This window comes from Sminthopsis crassicaudata, chromosome 5 (assembly GCF_048593235.1).
Source record: "Sminthopsis crassicaudata isolate SCR6 chromosome 5, ASM4859323v1, whole genome shotgun sequence".
NCBI classification, from domain to species: domain Eukaryota; kingdom Metazoa; phylum Chordata; class Mammalia; order Dasyuromorphia; family Dasyuridae; genus Sminthopsis; species Sminthopsis crassicaudata.
Window position 1 is genome coordinate 160,994,357 of NC_133621.1, and position 21,853 is coordinate 161,016,209.

Genomic DNA, 21,853 nt, shown 5'->3' on the forward strand with positions numbered 1-21,853 from the left:
GGAACTTAAAAGTAAGAAATTAGCACTTTCACTATTTACAAACTTAATCATTATTTTTTAAGGTGGAGTATGATAGAAACCTGAATGCATTTGAAGTCAAAGAATCCCATTTTCTGAGTACAAAATTCCTATCTGTGAAAAGAAGAAGTTAGAAGGGCTCTCATAGATCATGAAATCTAACTCTAAATTTTGTGTTCCTCTTGTGTTTGAAAACCCATTCTAATGTCTGAGGGAGATATCCTCTCTTCTCCTCCAAGAACATACAATTTATACATGGTACTGCTCATGGCTGTCACTGAAGCCTTATTACTATGAAATAGTACAGACTGACACATTTGGAGTCAGAAAGATGTGTTCGACCCTGCCTTCGATTCTCGCTAAGAAGTGTGCCCTTGTTAACTTTTTCTGGCCTCAGTTTCCTCATCTGTTAAATGAAGATAATAATAGCATCTACTTCCCAGGGTTATCGTGAAGATCAAGTGAGGACATATTTAAAGTGTTTTCAAGTGCTACATAAATATTAGTTAATATTATTATTATTAACACCTTAATAAAGAGCCAGTTTTCAAGGACCCGCATGTCAAAGGAAAAGGTAAATATCTAAGCCATTGTTTTGTCCATCAGTCTTACGCTCAGTACTGAACCTTGACCTTCCATTTGTGATAGTCATCACATCTGTACAGCACTAATCAAGCATATAGGTCATCATCTCCTTTACAATGTTATTCATTGTTATGAGGAAGAAATAATATTTCTCCCTTCCAACCCCACCCTTCCCCATTACCACAACCCTGACTCACCTCGGTGTCTGGCCTGGGTTTCCGTTCTGAGGGATCACATAAAATGGATGGATGGAGACTGCTTTGCTCCGCTCCCCAAAGTCTTTCCATTTCCCTCTCAGCTGTGGGGGCCCTGGGAATGATTGTTAATGTTTGCTGACCCTCTGCCCCACAGTTCCATCCGTGGAGGACTGGGATTACTTGCCCTTGGAATGTGAAGATGTAAGGCAGATTTGTGATTTGTCCCCTGAGTGGACACAGTGTCCCCAGCAATAGCAAATTTAAGTGATTAAACGTGATCACCCCCTCAGCACAACAGCATTTAGAGCATCTGTGCTTGTACCCAGTAACTAAAAGCGATCACCCCCTTGGACAGATCATCTGTTGTTCACTCAGGCCCAATTCTTCATGATCCTGCGTGGAGTTTTCTCAGCAAAGATACTGGAGTGGCTTATCATGTCCTTCTCCAGTGAATTAAGAAAAATGACGGTTAAGTGACTTGTCCAGAGTCACACAGTTAATGAATGTCTGAGGCTGGATTTGAACCCTGACTCTAGACTCACAACTCTATCTTCTGTGCTAGAAAAGCATTGCCAGAAGTCACAAACCCAAGTCAGACTCACAGCCAGAATCCCGGTGCCCACCACCCATGCTGTGATCTTCCTATCCAACTCCTTTAACAATCTCCAGTCATCTTTTTTATTAATAGTACTTATACTTAATATTAATACTTTTTATTAGCATTTACATTGATTTCAGGTATACAGTTTACATGCAGGTTAATGAGCAAAATTGGATTTCAAGCCAATATACAAATGTCAGAACAACTGATAAGGGGACTGCAGCTCATGACTTTTTAATCAAGCCAAAACTCTTGGTAGCCCCTTTATGTCAATACTAAAATGGCAATACTTACAAGAAATATTGAAGAAAGAACATTTTTACTACTATCTTTTCATAGTCACTTACTTTGCATTATAGTGAATTAGACAGGAAAGCTAATAGTGAATGCATTTTACCCAGTGTCAGCTTCTTTTGTAAGTAAAAATTAAAGGGAATAAAGTTGGCCCTACTGAGAATCTGCCTTTTCTACCTGTATGAACTCTGCACTTCACTGTGCTTTGACTGAATGATTGGAGATGGATATGTTTTGCAAAATGATATCATGTGAAATCCTTAATGAGTCTTTGATAGGCTAATACTTTTTCATCATCATTAGCAGTAAGAATTATGTGTTTCCCTATCTACCACAGTCAGTTTGGGTTTTGCTGTATTTCCCATCATTTTACTTTAATCTTCTATCACATCAAGTACCATATCACTCTGAGAATGTGGGCAAGACTATCCTCCGTGAATATCTTCAGTGTTTCTAAAAGTTTGGCCAGAGTCTTTCATAGACTTGTGTACTTGCCATCGGCTCTTTTTAATTTCCTGAGATCTGTAACTGCTTTGTGTTTGTACATTTATTTGTTTATAAGCTTCATTTAACACTTAACAAATTGTGGTCCTTATTAGCCCACCAAAAAAAGTCTTTGAAGAAATGAGTCTCTATGTGACTTGTTTGCATTTTGTTAAGAAGAGAGTTAGAATTGTGAAAAGAGAAATTGGGTAAAAGCTCCAGCAATATGTTAGGAAGTTTTAGTCACATCCCTTTGAACAATTCCTTTGGTTAGCTAAGTGGCAGAATTTCAGGTTCCACTCCAAGACTTCTCGACTTGCCAGGGTGCTCCCAGTGTCATCTGAGGTTTAATGAATAATGTCTAGAAACCAGTTGCTGAAAGACCAAAGGTTTTGTGTTTAGAAGACATCTTGGATGCTTTAAGGCTTACATTTTTCATCATGATATATGATGTCTTACAATTTTAAAGAAAAAAAATTTGGGGGCAGCTAGGTGGCTCGGTGGATAGAGCACCAGCCCTGAATTCAGGAGGACCCAAGTCCAAATGTGGTCTCAGACACTTAACACTTCCTACCTAGCTCTGTGACCCGGGCAAGTCACTGAACCTCAGGGAAAAAAAAATAAATTAAAAAAAACAACAAATAAATAAATAAATTGAGGCTAGTCTGACTCTTTATCAGTGATTAATTATTAGATTTTCCTAAATTATAAAGCAGAAAAGTTGAATTCATTTTCCTATTTCTTTAATGTAAGTACTTTGTATTTCTCTCTAGATATTATTGCCTCATATAAATGTAGTGTCGGAAGTAACAGTGATGAATTGGTTCCAAGAGATAGGGATCAGAGCTAAATTTTAATTTTTGTTATAAGCACAAATTTTTCTACCTATTTTTGAGATGACTCAGCCTTCCAAGAAGATTTCTTCATTTATGGGCCCATATACATTGTTTTACATTACTACAATGCCACAGCTAATAATTTGACATCAGAAACACCAAGAAATATAAAAGAGCTAATAGCTGAAATTATTTTATGCTTTAGAAATTTTATTTCCCCTATTGCCTGATTTCTCCAGTATTCTAGAAACCCAAAGCTATTTTTATTGAGGCAACTAGAGTTAAGTAGCCTGCCCAAGGTCACATAGGTAGTAAGGTAGGTCCTTCTAACTCTAGAGCCCAATGCTGCTTTAGAGATGAAATCTTATAATTGATGTGAAAACAAACTAAACTATGAATATAAAAGTAAACTATAAATCACAGAAATAACACATAAGTTTGGGTTTTTTTATTCAGATTCAATGTCTATCAGACTTATAAGCAGTGGAATTCAAGAAATAGGGGACATCTAAAGAGTAGGTCATAGTCAAAAAAAAGAACATTGGAGTGTCTTGTGAAGGATAATAAGATCATGAGTAGAATGACACAGAGAGAAGGGTACTAGCTAAGGATCCTGAATTCAAATCCTTTTCCTTTTCACTTGCATGATTTAAATCAATTCATCAGATTTCTGATGGCCTCAGTTTCCTCAGAAGTAAATAAGGGGTTTAGGACTACATGACTACTCAGTTTCTTCAGAAAAAAATAGAGTAAATAAGCATAAAAATTGTTAAATTTTTGAAATGAGATGGTTCTTGGTAAAACACAATTGAAATTTGCCAAAACCCCAATTCTATTGAATTTCTACATCTAATTATTACAAGGCCTATGCAAATACACTTTAAGAAAGTTTTAATATATCATCTGTTTACATTCTGTAATCTTATCCAGAAAAAGCTATCTACACAATCAGCTAGTAACCCACAGGGTTGTTTTTGAATTATGAAATTGCTCTACATAAAAATATCATAATTTCTCATTTTTATTATTTGATATGTACTCTAGAGAGAAGTCCTTCTTTGCAATTAAAATGCATTTGAACTATTTAAAATAAATTTACATAAAATAAAAGAAAAAAAGCATTCTTCAGGCTACTTTTCTGTGGCCACCTATAGATCTGAGTATTATATCTTTAACAGCAAAGTAGAGGAACACATGACGTAGAAACACAATTTTCAAAATAACTTTTCCTATATGTCCTATGGAACAATAGTGGGCTTGGCATGCCATTGCTTGTTATAGAATTAGATTGTAGCAAGATAATTTATGGTTGAAATGGTAACCAGCTGACATTTATAAGAAGACTTGTTTTCCAAAGGATTTCCTTTGAGGGCGATGTCAGAGCTCCAATTGTGCCCGAGTAGCTGAAAATGAAAAGGAAACTAGTATTATTTTACAATTGTTGGTACTCAAAAGAAATTTCAGTATGCCTAGCAACCAAGGCAAAACTAGCAGATGGTGGGTCATTTATTATTTGTATACACGCTAGGATAGTAAGTGGGTCTCTTTTCTAAATTGATTGATGCTGAAGGAGAATCTCATTCTGTTTAGTATGGAATAACAGAATCTACCTTTTTGAGTTGAAAATCACAGATGTATTGCCAAAAAGACCTTAATCTTGAAAAAAAAAAAAAAAGTTTGAAAGTTCAAAGCTCAAGCTCAGCTTTAAACCTGTTTCCCTCTTTTGCAAGGGAGGCATTAATACATGAGAAAGTCTTTCTTATACCCTCCAAGTTCAAAAAGTGGGCTAGTGTTAACACTTTGATGCCCTGGAAGTGACATATTTAAACTGCTGATAGTTAAGATGAGAGTACATAAAAAGCTTTTTGTTTTGAGGATTTCCTTCTCCCCTCAAACAAATTTTAAAAAGCTCTTTGAGTAAAATTTCTAAATTGTAGCTTTTGCATTCTTTTGGCAGAATTCTTAAAGACTTATTAAAGTCACAGAATATTAAATGCTGGCCAATACTTGAAGGAAAGATATCATTTTTATTACTATGATAAAATATTTATATGGCACTATTAAGTCCTTCAGATACCAATTTTCCTATGTTTTTTAAAAAGTTAAGACTGAATAAGATATTGCATTAAATCTCTACACACTCAATCCTCTTGAAATGAGGTGAACCTTAGACTATCCAGTGTGTATGCAATGTTTCTCTTATACATTTTTCTTTTCTGAAATGTTCTGAATACTATGAAAAGGGTTTTCAAAATAACATGTTACTGTTGCTAGTTGCAGGTGACTCTGTTGCTCTGGGACCCTATACTCCAATAAACTGGGGGTTTTCTAAGCTTGTGTTGAATTGTTCAAATTCAGAGGATGTACTCAAAGTACCCCTCCTCATTATTATATCCAGCAATGTAGAATTGCAAAGCTGGGGATTTACTTTTTGGCTGTAAAGTACTATTGGACTTTCATTCTTGTTTAAGAATTCAGGACCCTAAATCCTGCTGAGTCTCATTGAGTTTCCCTAGAGAAATGATGAAAAATCAGATCAACAAATATTTATTTAATATTCATGATTTGCAGTACAATTTTACTTCCAGCTTGGGACCTATCCTCCTGCCTAGAAAGAAAAAAAATTTGGGTTTTTTTTTCTAAGAACAAATGCTTTATATAGTCTCAGATAAGAATAGATTATCCTATTTTGGAGACAAGTTTAGATTTTATAACATAACTCATTTGGTATATTGTTATTTTATTTTACTCTTTTCATTCTTATTTTTATGATTGCCTGGACACAATTAGATCCCTTTGACTCAAAATATTATGAAAATAGCAACTGGAGTCAGTTCTACCAAATAAGACCTGGTGATGATGATGACAGTCATCTTATTACCAATATTTTTTTTATTTTTGTCACAACAAACTCATAAAGACTGTGTGTCCGTTTAGCAGTGTCTGGCACACAGTAAGTGATTTAAAAATGCTTGATGGTGTGGATTAATTGATTGTTTGGGATAGAAAGTTAGCTGATTAGGTATGGAGCCATTGTGATCTTTATTCACAAAGGTTAGGATTTTATGAGTGTACGGAAAAATCTTTTGGAATATCAAAGCATGATTAAAAGTTTTTTTGGTATATCCTTTCTTGATATAGATAACTATTGAGTAACTTATTATTCAGGAACAAGGGAACTTTCTAATTAACCCATCTTACTAAGACATTTTGGATCAGATCCTATAACAAGACAAGGAAGTCTTGAGAAGGCTTCTTTTCATCCTTCAGGCTTTTTTGGTGTTGTATCAAGAGATACAGAATGAGCGGGTCTAGGTTTCAACAAAAGCTCTGTTAATTATTACCTACAGGACTTTGAATAATTCATTTCCATTTCTAGAACTCAGTTTCTTTATTTGTCAAATGTGTATGTGGAGGGTGCCTTCCAGTCCTAATCATTTTTGGCATTTCTATAGCTCTTTAAGGTTCTTTAAGTTTTTTACATAAATGTTGCCCATTTAATCAATAACATATATGTGAAATAGGTGCTATTGTCCCTATTTTATTACTAAGCAAACTGAGTCTTTGAGAAATTAAATAATGTTCCCAGGGTCACACACATTGAAAGTATCCGAAGTAGAATTTGAACCCAGACTTTTCCGACTGGTGGTTCGGGACACTCCTTGCTATACTCCAATGGCTCTCATATTCTGCCATCTATCAGGAGGAAGAATTAGAGGCATTTCTCCCTGGGAGCCTAACTAGGTTGGATGGAGTTTGCTTACAGTTGGAAGGCTATTAATGCAAAACAGGAGATTATGCATGGGAATTTCCCCCTTTCCTGATTAGCAGAAAATAGCTGCTGAATGGCCGGGTGGGAAGGAGTTAACCAGGCAAGGTTAATGCATCATGCAGAGTTTCTGTGTTGGAACATTCTGTTAAATCTGAGCAGAAGCATCTGGTAATCAGGGGGAAAAATGATGCATGTTAATGGGGGAAATAAATGGCCTTTCGGTGCAGAGGCTTATAGATTGGAAAGACACAAAAGAATGAAGGTCAGGTTGATGGTTCAGTCGTATCCCATTGGATCTTTTTTCCTAGGTGGTGAAGGCATGGCACGCAGGTACCTTTCATTATCCCCAGGGGCTTCCAGGAGTATGATGTTAAGGGTAGAGCGCACTGAGAGGGTATTTTTACGTCTATTGAATGAAACAAAAGATTCTTTTCGGACAATGCATTTGCCAGATGGCTTGGGGGCTGGACTTTTCTTGTCTAGGGAGGGTAGAAGATTAAAGGAGCAATGACTATTAGTTATCTCTGAGGTCATCCTCAGTCCATACACACACACTCACACTCCCTTCTCTAGGTGCCTACAGTTTCATGTGTCTGGTTTCATCTGGTTTGCTGGTCCGACTCTCATATTGGTATTGGGTATTAATGCAGTTTTGTTCTTCATTCATTTAAGTCCTATTCAATTCTTCATGACTCCACTTGGGGCTTTCTTGGCAAAGATACTAGAGTGCTCTGCCATTTCCTTCTCCAGGTCATTTTACAGATGAGGAAACTGAGGCAAGCAGAGTAAAGTGACTTGCCCAGAGTCACACAGCTAGTCTGAAGCCGGATTCGAACTGAGATTTTCCTGCTTCTAAGCCTAGCTCCCTATCCACTGCACCATTGAACTGTCTATTAATGCTCTTAGGGCAGTGGTTAAGTTTGTCCTTCTGATTGAATTAAATTGTATTAACATACTTTTAGGTGTACAAGATTCTATGTGTCTAGAATATACACATAAAAGTACCTTAAAAGTAAGGAACTTTTTAAAGCTTGTGTCTCTAGAACCTAAAACAGCGCTTTGCTCACAGTAGGCACTTGATGAATGTTGGTTGAGCAAGGGAGTAAGGATGACCATTTGAAAACTTCTGAGGCTTTTGAAAAACTCATAATTTTCCTTTTCTCGTAGATGACGGAGGGGCGCCGCTGTCAAGTCCATCTCCTTGATGACAGAAAGCTGGAACTATTAGTACAGGTAAATTATTTTTGTTTTATTTTTAAGGTTTTTCTTTTTTTTTTTTTTTAAGGATTTTTTTCAGCTCTAATTTTCAACCTATTTCCAAAGGGTAGAAAAATAAAAGTTTTTCTCTCTTTTTCTCTCTAAAATAGTCAGACATATTAGTTGTGAAACTCTGGTTGAATTCATCTCCCCTGCTTCCATTTTGACAGATATATATTTGGACTCTTGTTAAATAAAAGTCCACAACAACCCTTAGTTGTAACTACCCCCACTCCTGGGAAGATTTTTCTCATACCTATCCTAAATGCCTCCTGCTTCAAGTTAAATCAATTTGTTCTTTCATGTTAAATATGGATGGGAAACAGCTGTCAGAAATCTCTATTTGTGGTCATATTTTATAAAGACAATTAGCTATTGCTTTGTTTTCTCTTTTTAAGAATATTTTCTTATCCTTCCAAAAAGGTTCGACATATTATCTGTATTTTACATCTAGGAAAATTCAGATCCAGAAAATGAATATTGCAAAAAGAAAGAGAGACAGAGAAAGATACAGACACATAGAGAAAGACACACACACACACAGAGAAGGTGGAGAGAAGAGGAGAGGGAGGGAGAGGGGAACAAACAAATTCGTGTCAGATAAATCAGAAGTAAAAGAAATTAGAACTTTTCTCTCCACCCTAAGCCCTGATTTCTAGTTCAGAGTATTTTTTAAAAATTCATTAATTTCTTCAGAACCCTAAAAAATTAGTTAAATCTTCATTACAAAACTCCTAAAAGATAGTAATTTTCTATTTTTTGTTCTGAATTGGACTTGTATACAAATGAATATTGCATACCCTATTGCCAGTTTCACAGCTCGGATTTTTGTAATGTTACAATGCAATTTTTCATCATCCTTCAAATTTCTCAGCTGCTGTGAGTGCAGTGTCTGCAGTGTGTCAGTAGGTTAAAATTATGCCTTTTACCATTTGTTGACTTTAGAAAAATCTCTGGGAATCTTCTTCAAGAGGGAGTTGGGGAGATAAGACATCTGAGTGGGAGATGTAGAGAGAGAAAAAAGACAGCCATTCTTATCTCCTCCACTCTCTCCTTTCCCAGGTTGTATATACATTATTCAAACCTGTCAAAATTCAAACAATTAACCTTAAGAATTAGTTTACTCTTTTGACCTTGCTCAAGGATTAAATTATATCTTAGATTTTAGAGGAAGTCTGATGTTAAGCAAAATGTGTTCATATAGACTTGTGTCTTAATGAATGCAAGATTTCCAGCTAACAGTGAGTGAGGCTTCTGAATAGTTAATAATCAGAGTTGATTGTTGTTGCTGTTGCTGTTCCTCCTTAATTTTTGAAGAGGACCAATAACATCACAGATGATGTCTTGACTTGCATGTGAATTGGAGTTAAGTAAAACAGAGCTGTGCAAAGTCTTCAGCCTCTTCTGAAAGGTTAAGAATCAGTTTATATGTGGGCATGTATGTGTATTTGGAATTTTTTATACAGAATTTTTTATTATGAATGCTAAAAGCTTTGGAAAGAAGTAGTGCTCTATTTGGCATCAAAATAACAGCTGATGTCCAGCCTGCCTTATGTGGGTAGGATGAATACTTGCCTCATTTTAAGAATGGCAGTGCCATATGAGGAATTCTGAAGGTGACTTGCATTATTAAAATACTTATCTCAATTTGTGATTTCTGTAGAAATTCTAAATCATAAATAAAATGAGAAAATAGTCTCTTTACCTGTGTTAGATGCATGTACTAGCTTCCATATACAATCTTAGTATCATATTCCTAAGGGACCTATTGCCATAGTACCTAATTGCCTGGTGTGGGATGGGGGGATTATTTTAAAACAAAGAACTATTAAGTGGAAGGCATAATATGTTCCTTTGTATTATATTTCAAACTAGATAAACAAATCCTAGGATAACAAGATCTTAGCTATTAGTTGCTGATTAGACAAAAGCCAGTTTAAAGTATGAGATGTCTATGTCTACTCCAGAGAAGTATGCTCAGACTCAAAAACATTTTATATGATCGATAGATCTGTGGAAGACACTTTACCTCCGAGACCATCTGGTTGTAGATCTTCATTAGATGAGGCAATTGAGGCCCTAAAAGTCTATGTGATGTCTCCAAGGTTACACAGGTGGTAAGAGTTGGAGACAGGATTTGAACTTAGATCTTCTGACTTGATTCATGAGATTTTAATCAATTATATTACACTCTTAAGACCAACATCTTTATCTATTCAACAGATATGTTTTAAGTATCTGTTATACCACACACATGTGCTCTAGCTTGTAGCATAGACAACTTCTCATCCATTTGATTTTTAAATGATATATTTTGACTTTAATGCCTCTTTTAAATCTTTAAAAAAATTTTTGAGGATATTAAAAAGAAATCTTGTCCATGTGGTTCAGCTTCTTTTGCACTTAAATCAATAAAATATATCAGTTGCTAAATATTCTTCAGTGTTCACAAATGTTTGCAACAAGCCTTAAAATAGAAGCATTGCATTTTTAAACCATTGGCTCTGGTATAAAGTGGGACTCCTCACAAGTTTAACCAACCAAAGATTGAAAGATTGAAGGGAAAGGGTTAGAATGAATGTAAGCTTTATATCAAGTAACTTCATGAGAAATCTAAGACCTTCTTTGGGTCCAGGGCTATTCAGGCTTTTAAGGCAATGAACAATTTAGAACCTCAAAAAGCTTATCCAATGAGAGAAATACAGTACTGAACTATAGACAAAGATAGGTTCCACAAGCTAGTTCTATATTTCATTGGTAATAAATATTTGGAGATGTCTAGAGAATGCAGGTTGATAAGACCATTACTAGATGATTTCTCTGTGTAGTGTGTGTATCTGCCCACTGTGTATCTTTGACCAGTTCATTTCTTTTCCCAGATTACAGAATACAATTATTCATTCCACGTCATGGGGACACAGCACCCCTACAATCTGGAAAATCTGTATAATTTTTGGGTCTCCCTTTGCATCAGAGAAGTCAGAAAATTCTGATTCTCCTTGACCCCACTTGGGATTTTATTGGCAAAGATGTTGCAGCAATTTGCCATTTGCTACTCCAATTCATTTTACAGAAGAGGTAATTGAGGCAAACAGGTTTTATCTCAACATATTTTGTCTTTTAATACTGTAAACACCCCACCTGATTTTTGTGATGGGGAAAGTTCCAGTGTGGAAGGATAACTGTAAAATGTATATAATTCTACCACAAAATATCTTTAAGACACTTAAAAGCTTGAAAGGATCAAATTCATCCTTTTGAATTCTTGACAAAAGCTCAGCAAATCTCTAAAAATTTGAATTGTCAGTAACTCTTATGTGGCTCTTAGGATTTGAACTGTACTCTTATGAACTGGATGAAAAGGGAGGTATATTTGGGAATTTGTTGATCAATAATAGCCATTCCTTTCAGTCTCCACTATTATCTTGGCCAATCAGAATTCTAACCCAGAAATTCAAGTTCCAAATTAAGGAAGTCATATGGAAATCTCTTTCTGAGACTTATTGTCCTGGCTTCCTCTGCCTTGTCCTGCTGTTTGTTGCTTTGTGGAGCTAGTGGACAATACCAGGCTAGCAGGGTGTTTCCTTTCATTTCATTGGACCACAGGTGCAATAATAGAAGTCAGGACCTTAGATAGATAGGTAGGTAGATGGATCAATCAACACATACACATATATGTTTAGGAAAGGAAATCAAGCTTGTAATTTCATAATCAAAGTATTCTCAGCGTAGACTAGAAAGACCAACACATTGAGAAATTAAATGACCTGCCCATGGAGTCATAGCTATCATTTGACTGAAACTGTTTGAACCTGTCTCTTTCTGAGTCCAAGGGTTAACCCTTTAACCACTTTGCCATACACTAGCACACATATGTAGCCAAATTTAGAAATATGCTACAGGGAAAAAAAGTAATGTTGAGCATAAGATACTTGCTTCTATGAATTACTATGAGTTGCATAAAAATAGTAGCCATTTAATGGCACCATTGCTTTTGCATTTTTATACATCTTTGAAGGGGAGCTTAATATAATGTAAAAAACACTGATTTGGTATCAGGAAAGCTAGGTTTAAGTCCTAGCCCTGCCCTTTTCTGTGTAAAGCTGGGCACCTCACTTAACTTTTTTTCTAGCTCAGTGTCTTTATCTGCAGAGTGTGATTATAAAGATTCACAGTACCAAACTCACAGGTTTTGAGGAAAATCCTTGGTAAACTGCAAGGCAATATATGTTCCTCTCTTTTCCTGCCTGATATGTATATTTTTGGAGAGAATCTTTTAAGGACAAAGAAAGAGGAAACAGATGTAGGCTATAACTGAACTTTCTAAATTAAATGGAAGAATTTCCTGAAGGTGAGAGTTGTCTAATGCTGAAAAAGAATGAGTTAATGATGGGAGAATCTGGCATCTCCTTGGCTTGAGGGCTTTTGAATAAAGGACAGATTTTCCTGAGTCTCAGATGCTTGGGTGTGGCTCCTTCATTACACTTTCACAAGGTTTCTACCAAGCCCAAATTACCTTAGTATGCCCTGGTATCCTTGTTGAGTCAGGCCTGTCTGATTCTCCTTGACCCCATTTGGGATTTTAGTGGCAAAGATGTTGCAGCGATTTGCCATTTGTTTCTCCAATTCATTTTACAGAAGAGGTAATTGAGTCAAACAGGTTTAAAGTACTTGCCCAGGATCACGTAAGTATTGCCTGAGACCAGATTTAAACTCAACTTCTCCTGATTCCAGGCCTGGCATTGTAACCACTGCACCACCCAGCTACCTATACTCAGTTTTCTTGACATGAAAATGGCCTTTGAATTCAAGATAACTGGTTCTGTTTATAATGATCCTGCCATTAAGATTCAGGTGGACTGGGATGGGCATTTCATGTGTTTAGGTAGATATGAGAAAACAGGAAGAATTTAGTTTTACATGGTAGAGGGAGAGAGTGGGTGATGGAAAAATAGGGGTACCAAGCTTTTTCAGTCTGGTGGTAAAGGGGAAAAGAAAGATGGAGCATTAGCTAGTTATGATAAAAAGGTAAAAGAAAGGTTTTTTCACCTTACTTCCCATTTTCACATATACTCACTTTTGAGCTGGTTGTTGCAGCTCATTCTGCCAGCTTTTGATTTTATTTTTTTTGCTTTTAGAATTCCTGCTCCCTTTTATCAAAAAATTTACAGAAGTAAAATTGATGCCTCTTAACCTCAAATGGCCTCAGTGCATCCATTCTTCATTGGTAGGAAGTGCCTCTGTACAAGAAAATAGCTTCTCTCTAAGTTGTCCCAGTATTGGACTAGAAGCAATGCTACCAATTTTTCTCTATTCTTTTATATGGAGTTCTTCAGCGGTGATCCATAAGCCAGACATAAATGACTCCACTGTAATAGAAGAAAAAAACTTTTTTCTGATGTAGAAGAATATGGACACTAAGTTTTCCAAGAATATTGAGACAGGATCATGAATTGTTTTTATGATATGCAGTTTCCCTGTTTCTAGAGAGAACTACTGGCACAAAAACAATATAATGTACGTAAGAGAGATAATTATGATATTTTTTTAAATTATCATAGAATTTATTAAGCCAGGTATCATTCTTGATTGAAGCAGCAAGATAACTCAGTGGATGGAATATGGTTGGAGTCAGGAAGACTCATCTCCTGGGTTCAAATGTGGTCTCAAATACTTACTAGTGTGTGACTCTGAGCAAATTACCTACCCTGTTTGCCTCAATTCCTTATCTGTAAAATGAGCTGTCAAAGGAAATGGCATTTTCTTTGCCAAGAAAACCCCCAAATGGTGTCACAAAGGATGGGACACGACTGAAATGACTGAGCAAGAACATCCTAGGTTCTAAAAGGGATATAAAGATGAATAAAGCAGCCAGTGATTGCATATTTTGTATCTTTTAAAACCCTGATGCTTAAGAAACCATCTCTATTATAGACTACACTATATATATCTTGAACATAATAGTTGCTTTAATAGATATTTATTGAATCCCTGTCTTGAATTTTCCTTGGTAAGATTAATAGTCAATCCTACATCATACTTTTCTGGTGGAGATAATTCATCATTTCAAATTGGTTTTTGACCAGTATTCAACCAACAATCTTTACATATTTAAGTGTGGAAGAAAAACATACACAGGTAATAACAAAATCTAAAAATGGATTAGCACCGATTATGTGCCTAGCTGCTTTAGACACAAATCCAAAAGCCAGATAATCTTTACTGTCAAGGCACTTAGATTTTATTGAGGGAATTGATTTATCTTGAGCTATAATACAAAACAGCATTTCATATGTATCAGAAGAATGCAAAAATGGAGTTATAGGATCGCAGAGGAAAGAAAGGTAGATTGGTAGTTAAGAAAACATTAGCTATAAAAGAAAAAAAAAAAAAAAAGAGTTAACATCCTTATGAGATCTTACCTAATTCATTTAACTTAGCTAGATGGTACACTCAATAGAGGGCAGAATTTGGAGTAAAAAAAATCCAACTTCAAATACTGCCTCACACACTAACTGTATAATAGCTAAAATTCTGAGCTCTAGTTTCTTCTTCTACAAATTAGAATATTGGACTTGATCGTCCAAGGTGCTTTCCAATTCCAAAATCTTAATAAGGTGCAGTGATCAGAGTGCAGGCTTTGGTGTTAGGGGACCTAATTTCACATCCTGGTTCTGCTACTTATTACCCAAGTGACTGTGGGCAAAGGTACTTCATCTCTCAGGGCCTCAGTTTCCTCATCCATCAGAATGAGGAGATTGCCAAAGCTGAGGTTGAGGGACAAGATAATAAATGTATCTCCCTCCCTTCTCTGCAAAGGTGGAAGTGACTTATTGTCAAATTCAGGTGACTTGTTGATTAATTTTGACAAACTTCCTCCTTTTTCTTCTATTCCACTCCTTTTTTCTTTAATCCGTTGTTACAAGGGATGATTCTATGTAAGAAAAGAAAAGGGACTACATTAGGAAATGAAGGGAATATAAAAACATGAGCCATCAACAAATATTTAGAAATTTCTTTAAACTTATTTCAAGAAGCTTTTCTCTCACCCCAAAATGAAGGGACTTAGATGCTCTGAAGTTGTTAACAAGTTCTCAATCTAGGATCCTGAGTTAAGAATAGTATTTGAGCTAAGCTGTAAGGGATAACTAGGATTTCAACAGGTGAAAGGAAAGATAGAAGGCATTAAACCCACAAAAGGTGTTTAATACATGTTTCTTTCCAAAGATGCTAATGATCTCTAAATTGCCATATATATATATATATATATATATATATATATATATATATATATATATATATAATGGCCTTTCCTCAATCTTCATCTTCTAGCACTTCCCATTATATTTTTGTAAGCACAGTGATCAAAGTTTTAGAAAAGAAAGCTTTATTAGAGAAAGTATTTATGGATGCGTTTGGGCGATACAAACTGTACATAAATTCCAAAAGCATACATCTGAATATGATGGTTTCTCTGGGAAACGCATCTTTCTCAGATCTTATCTTTTGTACTGCTCCCATTCAACCAGCAAGAAGATTCTTTCTCAACTTCTGGCCTCTCTGCATGATACTCTTCAGTTTGAGAAAGTGACTGTCTTAGTTACCAGTGAGGGTAAATTTCTAGAATTGTACAATTTTTCCATTTTCTTTCCCAAGTTGTCCTGTATCCCCTTTGACCTTTTTTTCTTTTATTTTAGTCCTCTTTAGTTATGGAGGTCACCTATTAATAATACTGGCTTTACAATAAAATTGGCCAGGGATTGGGAATGGTGATATTAGCACCAATAAGCCTTTTCACATAGGACTCTCTATTGTTAGGTATAATTTGCAACTAATAGTCAATAGGTTAAGTATTTTATAAGCAGTTACCATGTGTCAGGCACTGTGCTAAGTCCTGTGGCTACAAAGAACGATAAAAGGCAGCCTCTACCCTAGAAGAGTTCACAATCTAACGGGAGAGACAATATATAAACGACTATGTACAAACTATGTACTAGATGAATTAGAGATAATTGATGGAAGGAATGATACGTGCATGGAAAGTACATAAAAACAAATGTCAAAAGACCACTTTGCCCAAGGATTTACTAAGTTTTAGGAAACTAAATGACTCCTCCATCATTAACCTATTTGGAGAGGCAACTTTGTGTAGTGTATGAGTAGTTTGGGTTTGGAGTCAGGATAGCTCTGAGACGTGCTAGCTCTATTATTCAATCTAAATTATTCAACTTGTCTTTTTCAAAATCTTATTCTTGTCATAGTTGTAGTTGGAAAAATAACAGTACCTACCTCACAGAGTTCTTATGATCTATGTAAAGTATTTGGCAAAACTTAAAAGCTCTAGATAAGTATCTGCTATTGTCATTATTTACTTAGCTTCATTGAGCTATTTGTACTTTGGTTTCATTTTCAACCTAACCCCTTAAAATGCCTCTTGGAGTTAAGAAGTTTTTTATTTTTATTTGTTTATTTTTTTAAGAGGATTAAAACCCTTGAATTCCAACTGTCTGAGAACTTCCTGTTTAGAGGACAGCTTAATCCTAAAGATTATATAGATAAGTGGTATTCGCTGATGGAATGAAGATTGTTGAAAGAGTGTGAATTCTAAAGTCACAATATAGGAAACTTGATTATACTAACTTTGGCAAAATGAAAACAATAAAGAGGGCCCTGCAATTACAGTATGGTGATGGGAAAAGAAGGAGAAATGTAGAACTTCCCAGCAAGTGGAATTTCCATGTTCCAAACAGGAAATATGTACTTAAATGGGTAAGGATGCTTGGACAAAAGGGATGAGGTCACATACCAACTCTTGACTCATGGGTGGGGAATGTATGAAGTAGTAACTGTGCATCTGCAGCCAATACTTAATGTTATATATATAGATCCCTGCAAAGGTGAACAGAATTTGAGTTCTGCTCAGAGCCCCAGCTAGCCTGATGCCCCAGGGGACAAGTTACAAATACCACATACTTGATATTATGTGTTGGAGTTTTCCCATACCCTTGAGATCACCTATGGTAGAAGTAGGGAAGAAGGAACTAGCTTTGTTTTCTTCTTCACCGTTTCTGTGTACTCTACCTAGATCCTTCCAATGACTTCCATTCTGTCTGATGTGGTGATTCTCCTCTCCTTTTGACTTTTGAGTTAATAGCAGAACTCTTGTCTTACTGATTTGGGGAAGCAGAGTTGATTATAACACAGTCCTATGATCAACAAAGTTTAAAGCTGGAATGAGCTGCTGGTGATAAACTTCAGCTTTGCTCAGGCGTCTATGGAATTCAGCTAATTTAACATTTATTAAGCACCTGCTATATGGAATACACTGAAACTGTTTCCCTTTTTATAGTATTAGTAGAGCAATATTGGGGCCTCTGGACTTCAAAATATCAAGCAACTCCAGGTCATGATAAATAATACAGATCGCTTCCTATACTAATTTTAACCTTTTCAACAAAGCCAATTAATAAGAATACACATTTTCCTCAAATTATACAAGTTCTTGAAAACCTGAATATAAATGAATTTTTTAAACTGAAGCATAATAATAATAATAATAATAGAGCATAACACAAGCGTAACTGAAACCAACATAATAATAGCTCATAGTTAATCTTTACAAAGAATCTTATCTCATTGGATACTCTCAACTTTTGGTAACCTATCAGTCACCATGCAATTGTTAAAGCTTACTATATACCAGGAATTATGATAGGTGTTGGGACTACAAAGACAAAAAGAGAAATATTTCCTGCTCTCAAAAATCTTTTATTCTAAAGCTTCTTAAACTGTGGGTCCCAACCCCATAGGCAGTCACATAACTGAATGTGGGGGTCTCAAAATTGATTTATTATGAGTAAATATTTGGTTGGTATGCCTAGTTATATATCTATATACCTGAGGTCCTGTAAAAATTTTCCAGTTGAAAAGGGGTTGTGAGTGGAAAAAGTGTAAGAAGTCTTATATGTATATATGGATGTGTGTGTGTGTGTGTGTGTGTGTGTGTGTGTGTATAAATATACACACATTCTGTCAGGGGAAACAATATGGACTCATATGGGTAGACCCAAAATATATTCAAAGGAAATTTGTGGAGTGGGTACTGGCCTGTGAAGATGCAGATCAGAAAAGTTTTCTAGGAAGTGCTTTGAACTGAGCTTTGAAGGAATCTAGGATTTCTAGGCAATAGAGAGGACTTCATTCCAGACATTCATTTATGGTGGATAAACTTGAATAGAGTGAGAACTTCTCTCCTCAGTGAAACCTTTTGAGGAAGCCACCTACACACTAAATATTCCAGTTCCTTTTTTCTCAGTCACTACAAAATCCCTAGGATCGGACTTCTCATCATTCAAATAAAAATACCGTATCCAAAGTTACTGGTGATCTCTTAATTGTCCCTCCTAATAACTTTCTCTCACTCCTCATCTTTCTTGACTTCTTTAAAAGCCATGGAACATGAACTGGAGAGGGAAGAGACTGGAAGGTAGAGGGGTTAAGTATTATTATGTCAGAAAATTGAGGCTTATTGTGATTAAATAACTCCGGGTCACATAGATAAATGCACTGGGAAAGAATGAGAGTGGAGAGTCATGACTTAAAGGATTCCTTCAGTAAATCCATTTGTAACGCAGAGAATTATTTGGTAATGTAAACCCTTTTTAGCTTGTTAGTTTTCTTAAAATGAAAGGTACTTGCTATGATTTTATAATTGTTGACATCATGTACTCAGTTCAGTTTGCATTCAGTTTACACAAGAAAAGTTTGTCTAGCAGGAGGGCTACATCCCCTTTTCCTTTCTAAGCCTGAGGCTTCTATATCCTGAAGTCAGAGATTGTGGCTGTTGTCCCGGCACATCCAGCTCTTCTTGATCCCTTTTGGGACTTCCTTGGCAAAGACATTGGTCTGCTTTTTCTTCCTCCAGTTCATTTTATATATGAGTAAACTGAGGCAAACAGGGTTGAGTGACTTGCCCAGGGTCACACAGCTAGTAAGTGTTTTAAGGCCAGATTTGAATTTAGGAAGGACTCTGCCTGATTCTAGGCCTAGTACCCCATCCACAATGACCCGAGTTCAAATCCCAGCTCTGTCACTTACTATATATATGAAGCTAATATCTCTAACTCCTAAATTCTTTGCTTGTAAAAAGAGAGAACTGGCTTAGATGACTTCTATAATGCAGTAATCCTATAATCTAAACACATTATCTCCCGGTATTCCAGAGTAGTAGCCACTGCTTTCTGTTAAATAGTTGCTCTTCCCAACTGACTAATGGGACTTAGATTATGGAGTATACCAGCACCTCACAATCTGTACCAAAATAACAGCAAAAACGGTGTATTATTTAGAAAAGAAGAGTGATACTATAAACAAATTAGGAGAGCAAGGGACAGTTTACCTGTCAGATCTTAGGAGAAGGAAGAAATTTATAGCTAAAGAAGAACTAGAGGATATTATGAAATCCAAAATGGATAATTTTGATTGCATTAAATTAAAGAGTTTTTGCACAAACAAAACCAATGCAGCCAAGATTGGAAGGGAAACAGAAAGCGGCAAAACAATATTTAAAGTCAGTGTTTCTGCTAACGGCCTCATTTCTAAAATATAAAGAGAATTGAGTCAAATTTATAAGAATATAAGTCATTCCCCAATTGATAAATGGTCAAAAAATATGAACAGGCAGTTTTCAGGTGAAGAAATTAAAATCATCTATGGTTGTGAGAAAAATGTTCTAAATAACTTAGTGATTCTGCAAAATACTGATAACCATTCCGATAAGCAAAGCGACCTCCAAACACTATCTATCCAAACTCAACAATTGCTCCTTATCCTTCTTAGAGAGAAATAGAAACATAACTTTGAAGGTTGGAATAGGGCTACATTATACATGTCCCTGTTTAATATCTGCTCTCTGGAGCAAACTACACTATAGCAAAAGTCTCTGCAAAGAGATTGTATTGTTGGTATATGGGAAGGTGAGAATTGATGGCAAGTAGAATCCATTTTACATATGTTGGTGATTTTTTTTGGGGGGGGGGTGTACAGAGAAGGTAGATATTCCCCCTAACTCTTGAGTTCAAGTTATCACAAATACATGCTCCTTGCTTTTTCCCATTATGGACTATATCCCTTACAGAGTGCCTCAATGTACTAGCCAGATGTTGTAACACAATGGGACAGACATTTTTTGACATTCAAATGAATTCCATAGTGTTCTGCAAAGCTGAGAGAGAACATGTGGCTAGCATGGGTTTTTGGAATGCCAGCAATCTCTGAAAATTCCCTGGAGAGCTAAGTTTCTCAGGAAATGCTTGATTGCCAGCTTAGAAATGATTAAATTTTTTTTTTTTTTTTTTTTTTTTTTGCTTAGGAAAAGAGTTTTTGAAAATTCACTTGAAATCCTTTTACTCGACAGCAATGGACCCACACAATAATACTTCACTCAAAAAAGTTTCATAGCACTTAAAAACATATGGCTACATTAAACTGAGAATAGTAAAGTTACATTTAAGAATCATTTCACTTTCTGAAAAAGATATGCCTTATCTTTTTTAGTTCACAGGATTTAAAACTGGAAGAGACCTTAGAAAGCATCGAGACCAATAGTGTCAGGAAAGTCACTAAACCACAGATAAGGATCCCTGCAGGGTTCATACTGACTTAGAAAGCTATGCATTATTATCTGTTTAACTGTATTTTTATTTATTTTGTCAACTATTTCCCAATGACATTTTATTTTGGTTTGGATCATACTCAGAAGTGTTGTAGGCTGCTTATAGGCAATTTTTTACAAGTAAAGAAATGAGGCAAGAGAGATCAAGGGGATGACTTCAAGTCAAACAGGTAATAAGGAGTCAAGATTTGAACTCAGTTTGCCTAATTTATTTCTTCTTTCTACTATACCATGCTCTCCTTGCAGTGGCAATGTTTGTATAGCAGGATTTCAGTCATTTATAATAAAATATATCACAAGGTTAGTATCTATATGATTCAAATAGAATATTTAAAGATCCAGATTGCCCCCCCAAAATCTCTTCTACAATTTGTTTTCCATAATAGATAAAATTTTGGTCAGAGCAGTGTATGTAAATCACTGCTTTCTTCCTGATTTTCATCTCATTTAATTCTTTGGGTTTAGAACTTGGATTAAACAACAATATTACATTTCACACACATGGAAAACAGCAGTGACATTAATAACTCACAATTTCATAGTTTATTAGGTTTATAAATATCAGCTCACAATTTCTTTTTTGAATAACCATTGTTAAGGATAATTAATAATTTTCCTCAATGGTCTCTAATTCCTCCTTCTCACCTTCAGGTACCTAGTACCTTCCTTCTGTCCCATCTCCCCCCCAAACACACACTATCAAATCAAGAAAAGATTTCTCAGTTGTTGGAATGAAGTGATCACAATTTCTTGTGAAATAATTTGTCAAATTGTTAGTTCAATTAGCCATTAGCTTTTTAAATATTTTATCTTTTATTATGGAATAAAAAATAAGATTCACTAGTAAATAGGGAGAAAGATTTAAGGTATAGTTGGAAGGACCCCTGAAATCACTCTAATCTAATTTGTAAAGCCAGATCTGACAATAACCTTGGTGAGTTAGAATCACAGGCTCCCCAAATTGAAAGAGACTTAAGAGGTAATAGGAAGTTAAATGTAGATTTCGGAGGGACCTTACAGGCTCTTGAGTCCCAATTCCCTCATTTGTCATAAGCTTCTTCAAAAAGCAAAAGCTTTCTTTCTCTTTTCCCAATCTCAGGATAATTCAGGACCCCTACAGTATCTCCTAACTTTAAT

The 21,853-nt window shown here is 35.7% G+C and overlaps 1 protein-coding gene across 8 annotated transcripts in view; it reads left to right on the top strand.

Moving 5' to 3' along the window:
- The window catches only part of FRMD4A (FERM domain containing 4A), a 733,796-nt gene that overhangs the window by 475,550 nt on the left and 236,393 nt on the right, over nt 1-21,853 (top strand). For all 8 annotated transcript variants that reach the window (XM_074268578.1, XM_074268579.1, XM_074268581.1 and 5 more), the window contains one exon: nt 7,954-8,019. In XM_074268578.1, the coding sequence (XP_074124679.1) occupies nt 7,954-8,019 (66 nt within the window). The remainder of the gene's footprint in view (nt 1-7,953; nt 8,020-21,853) is intronic.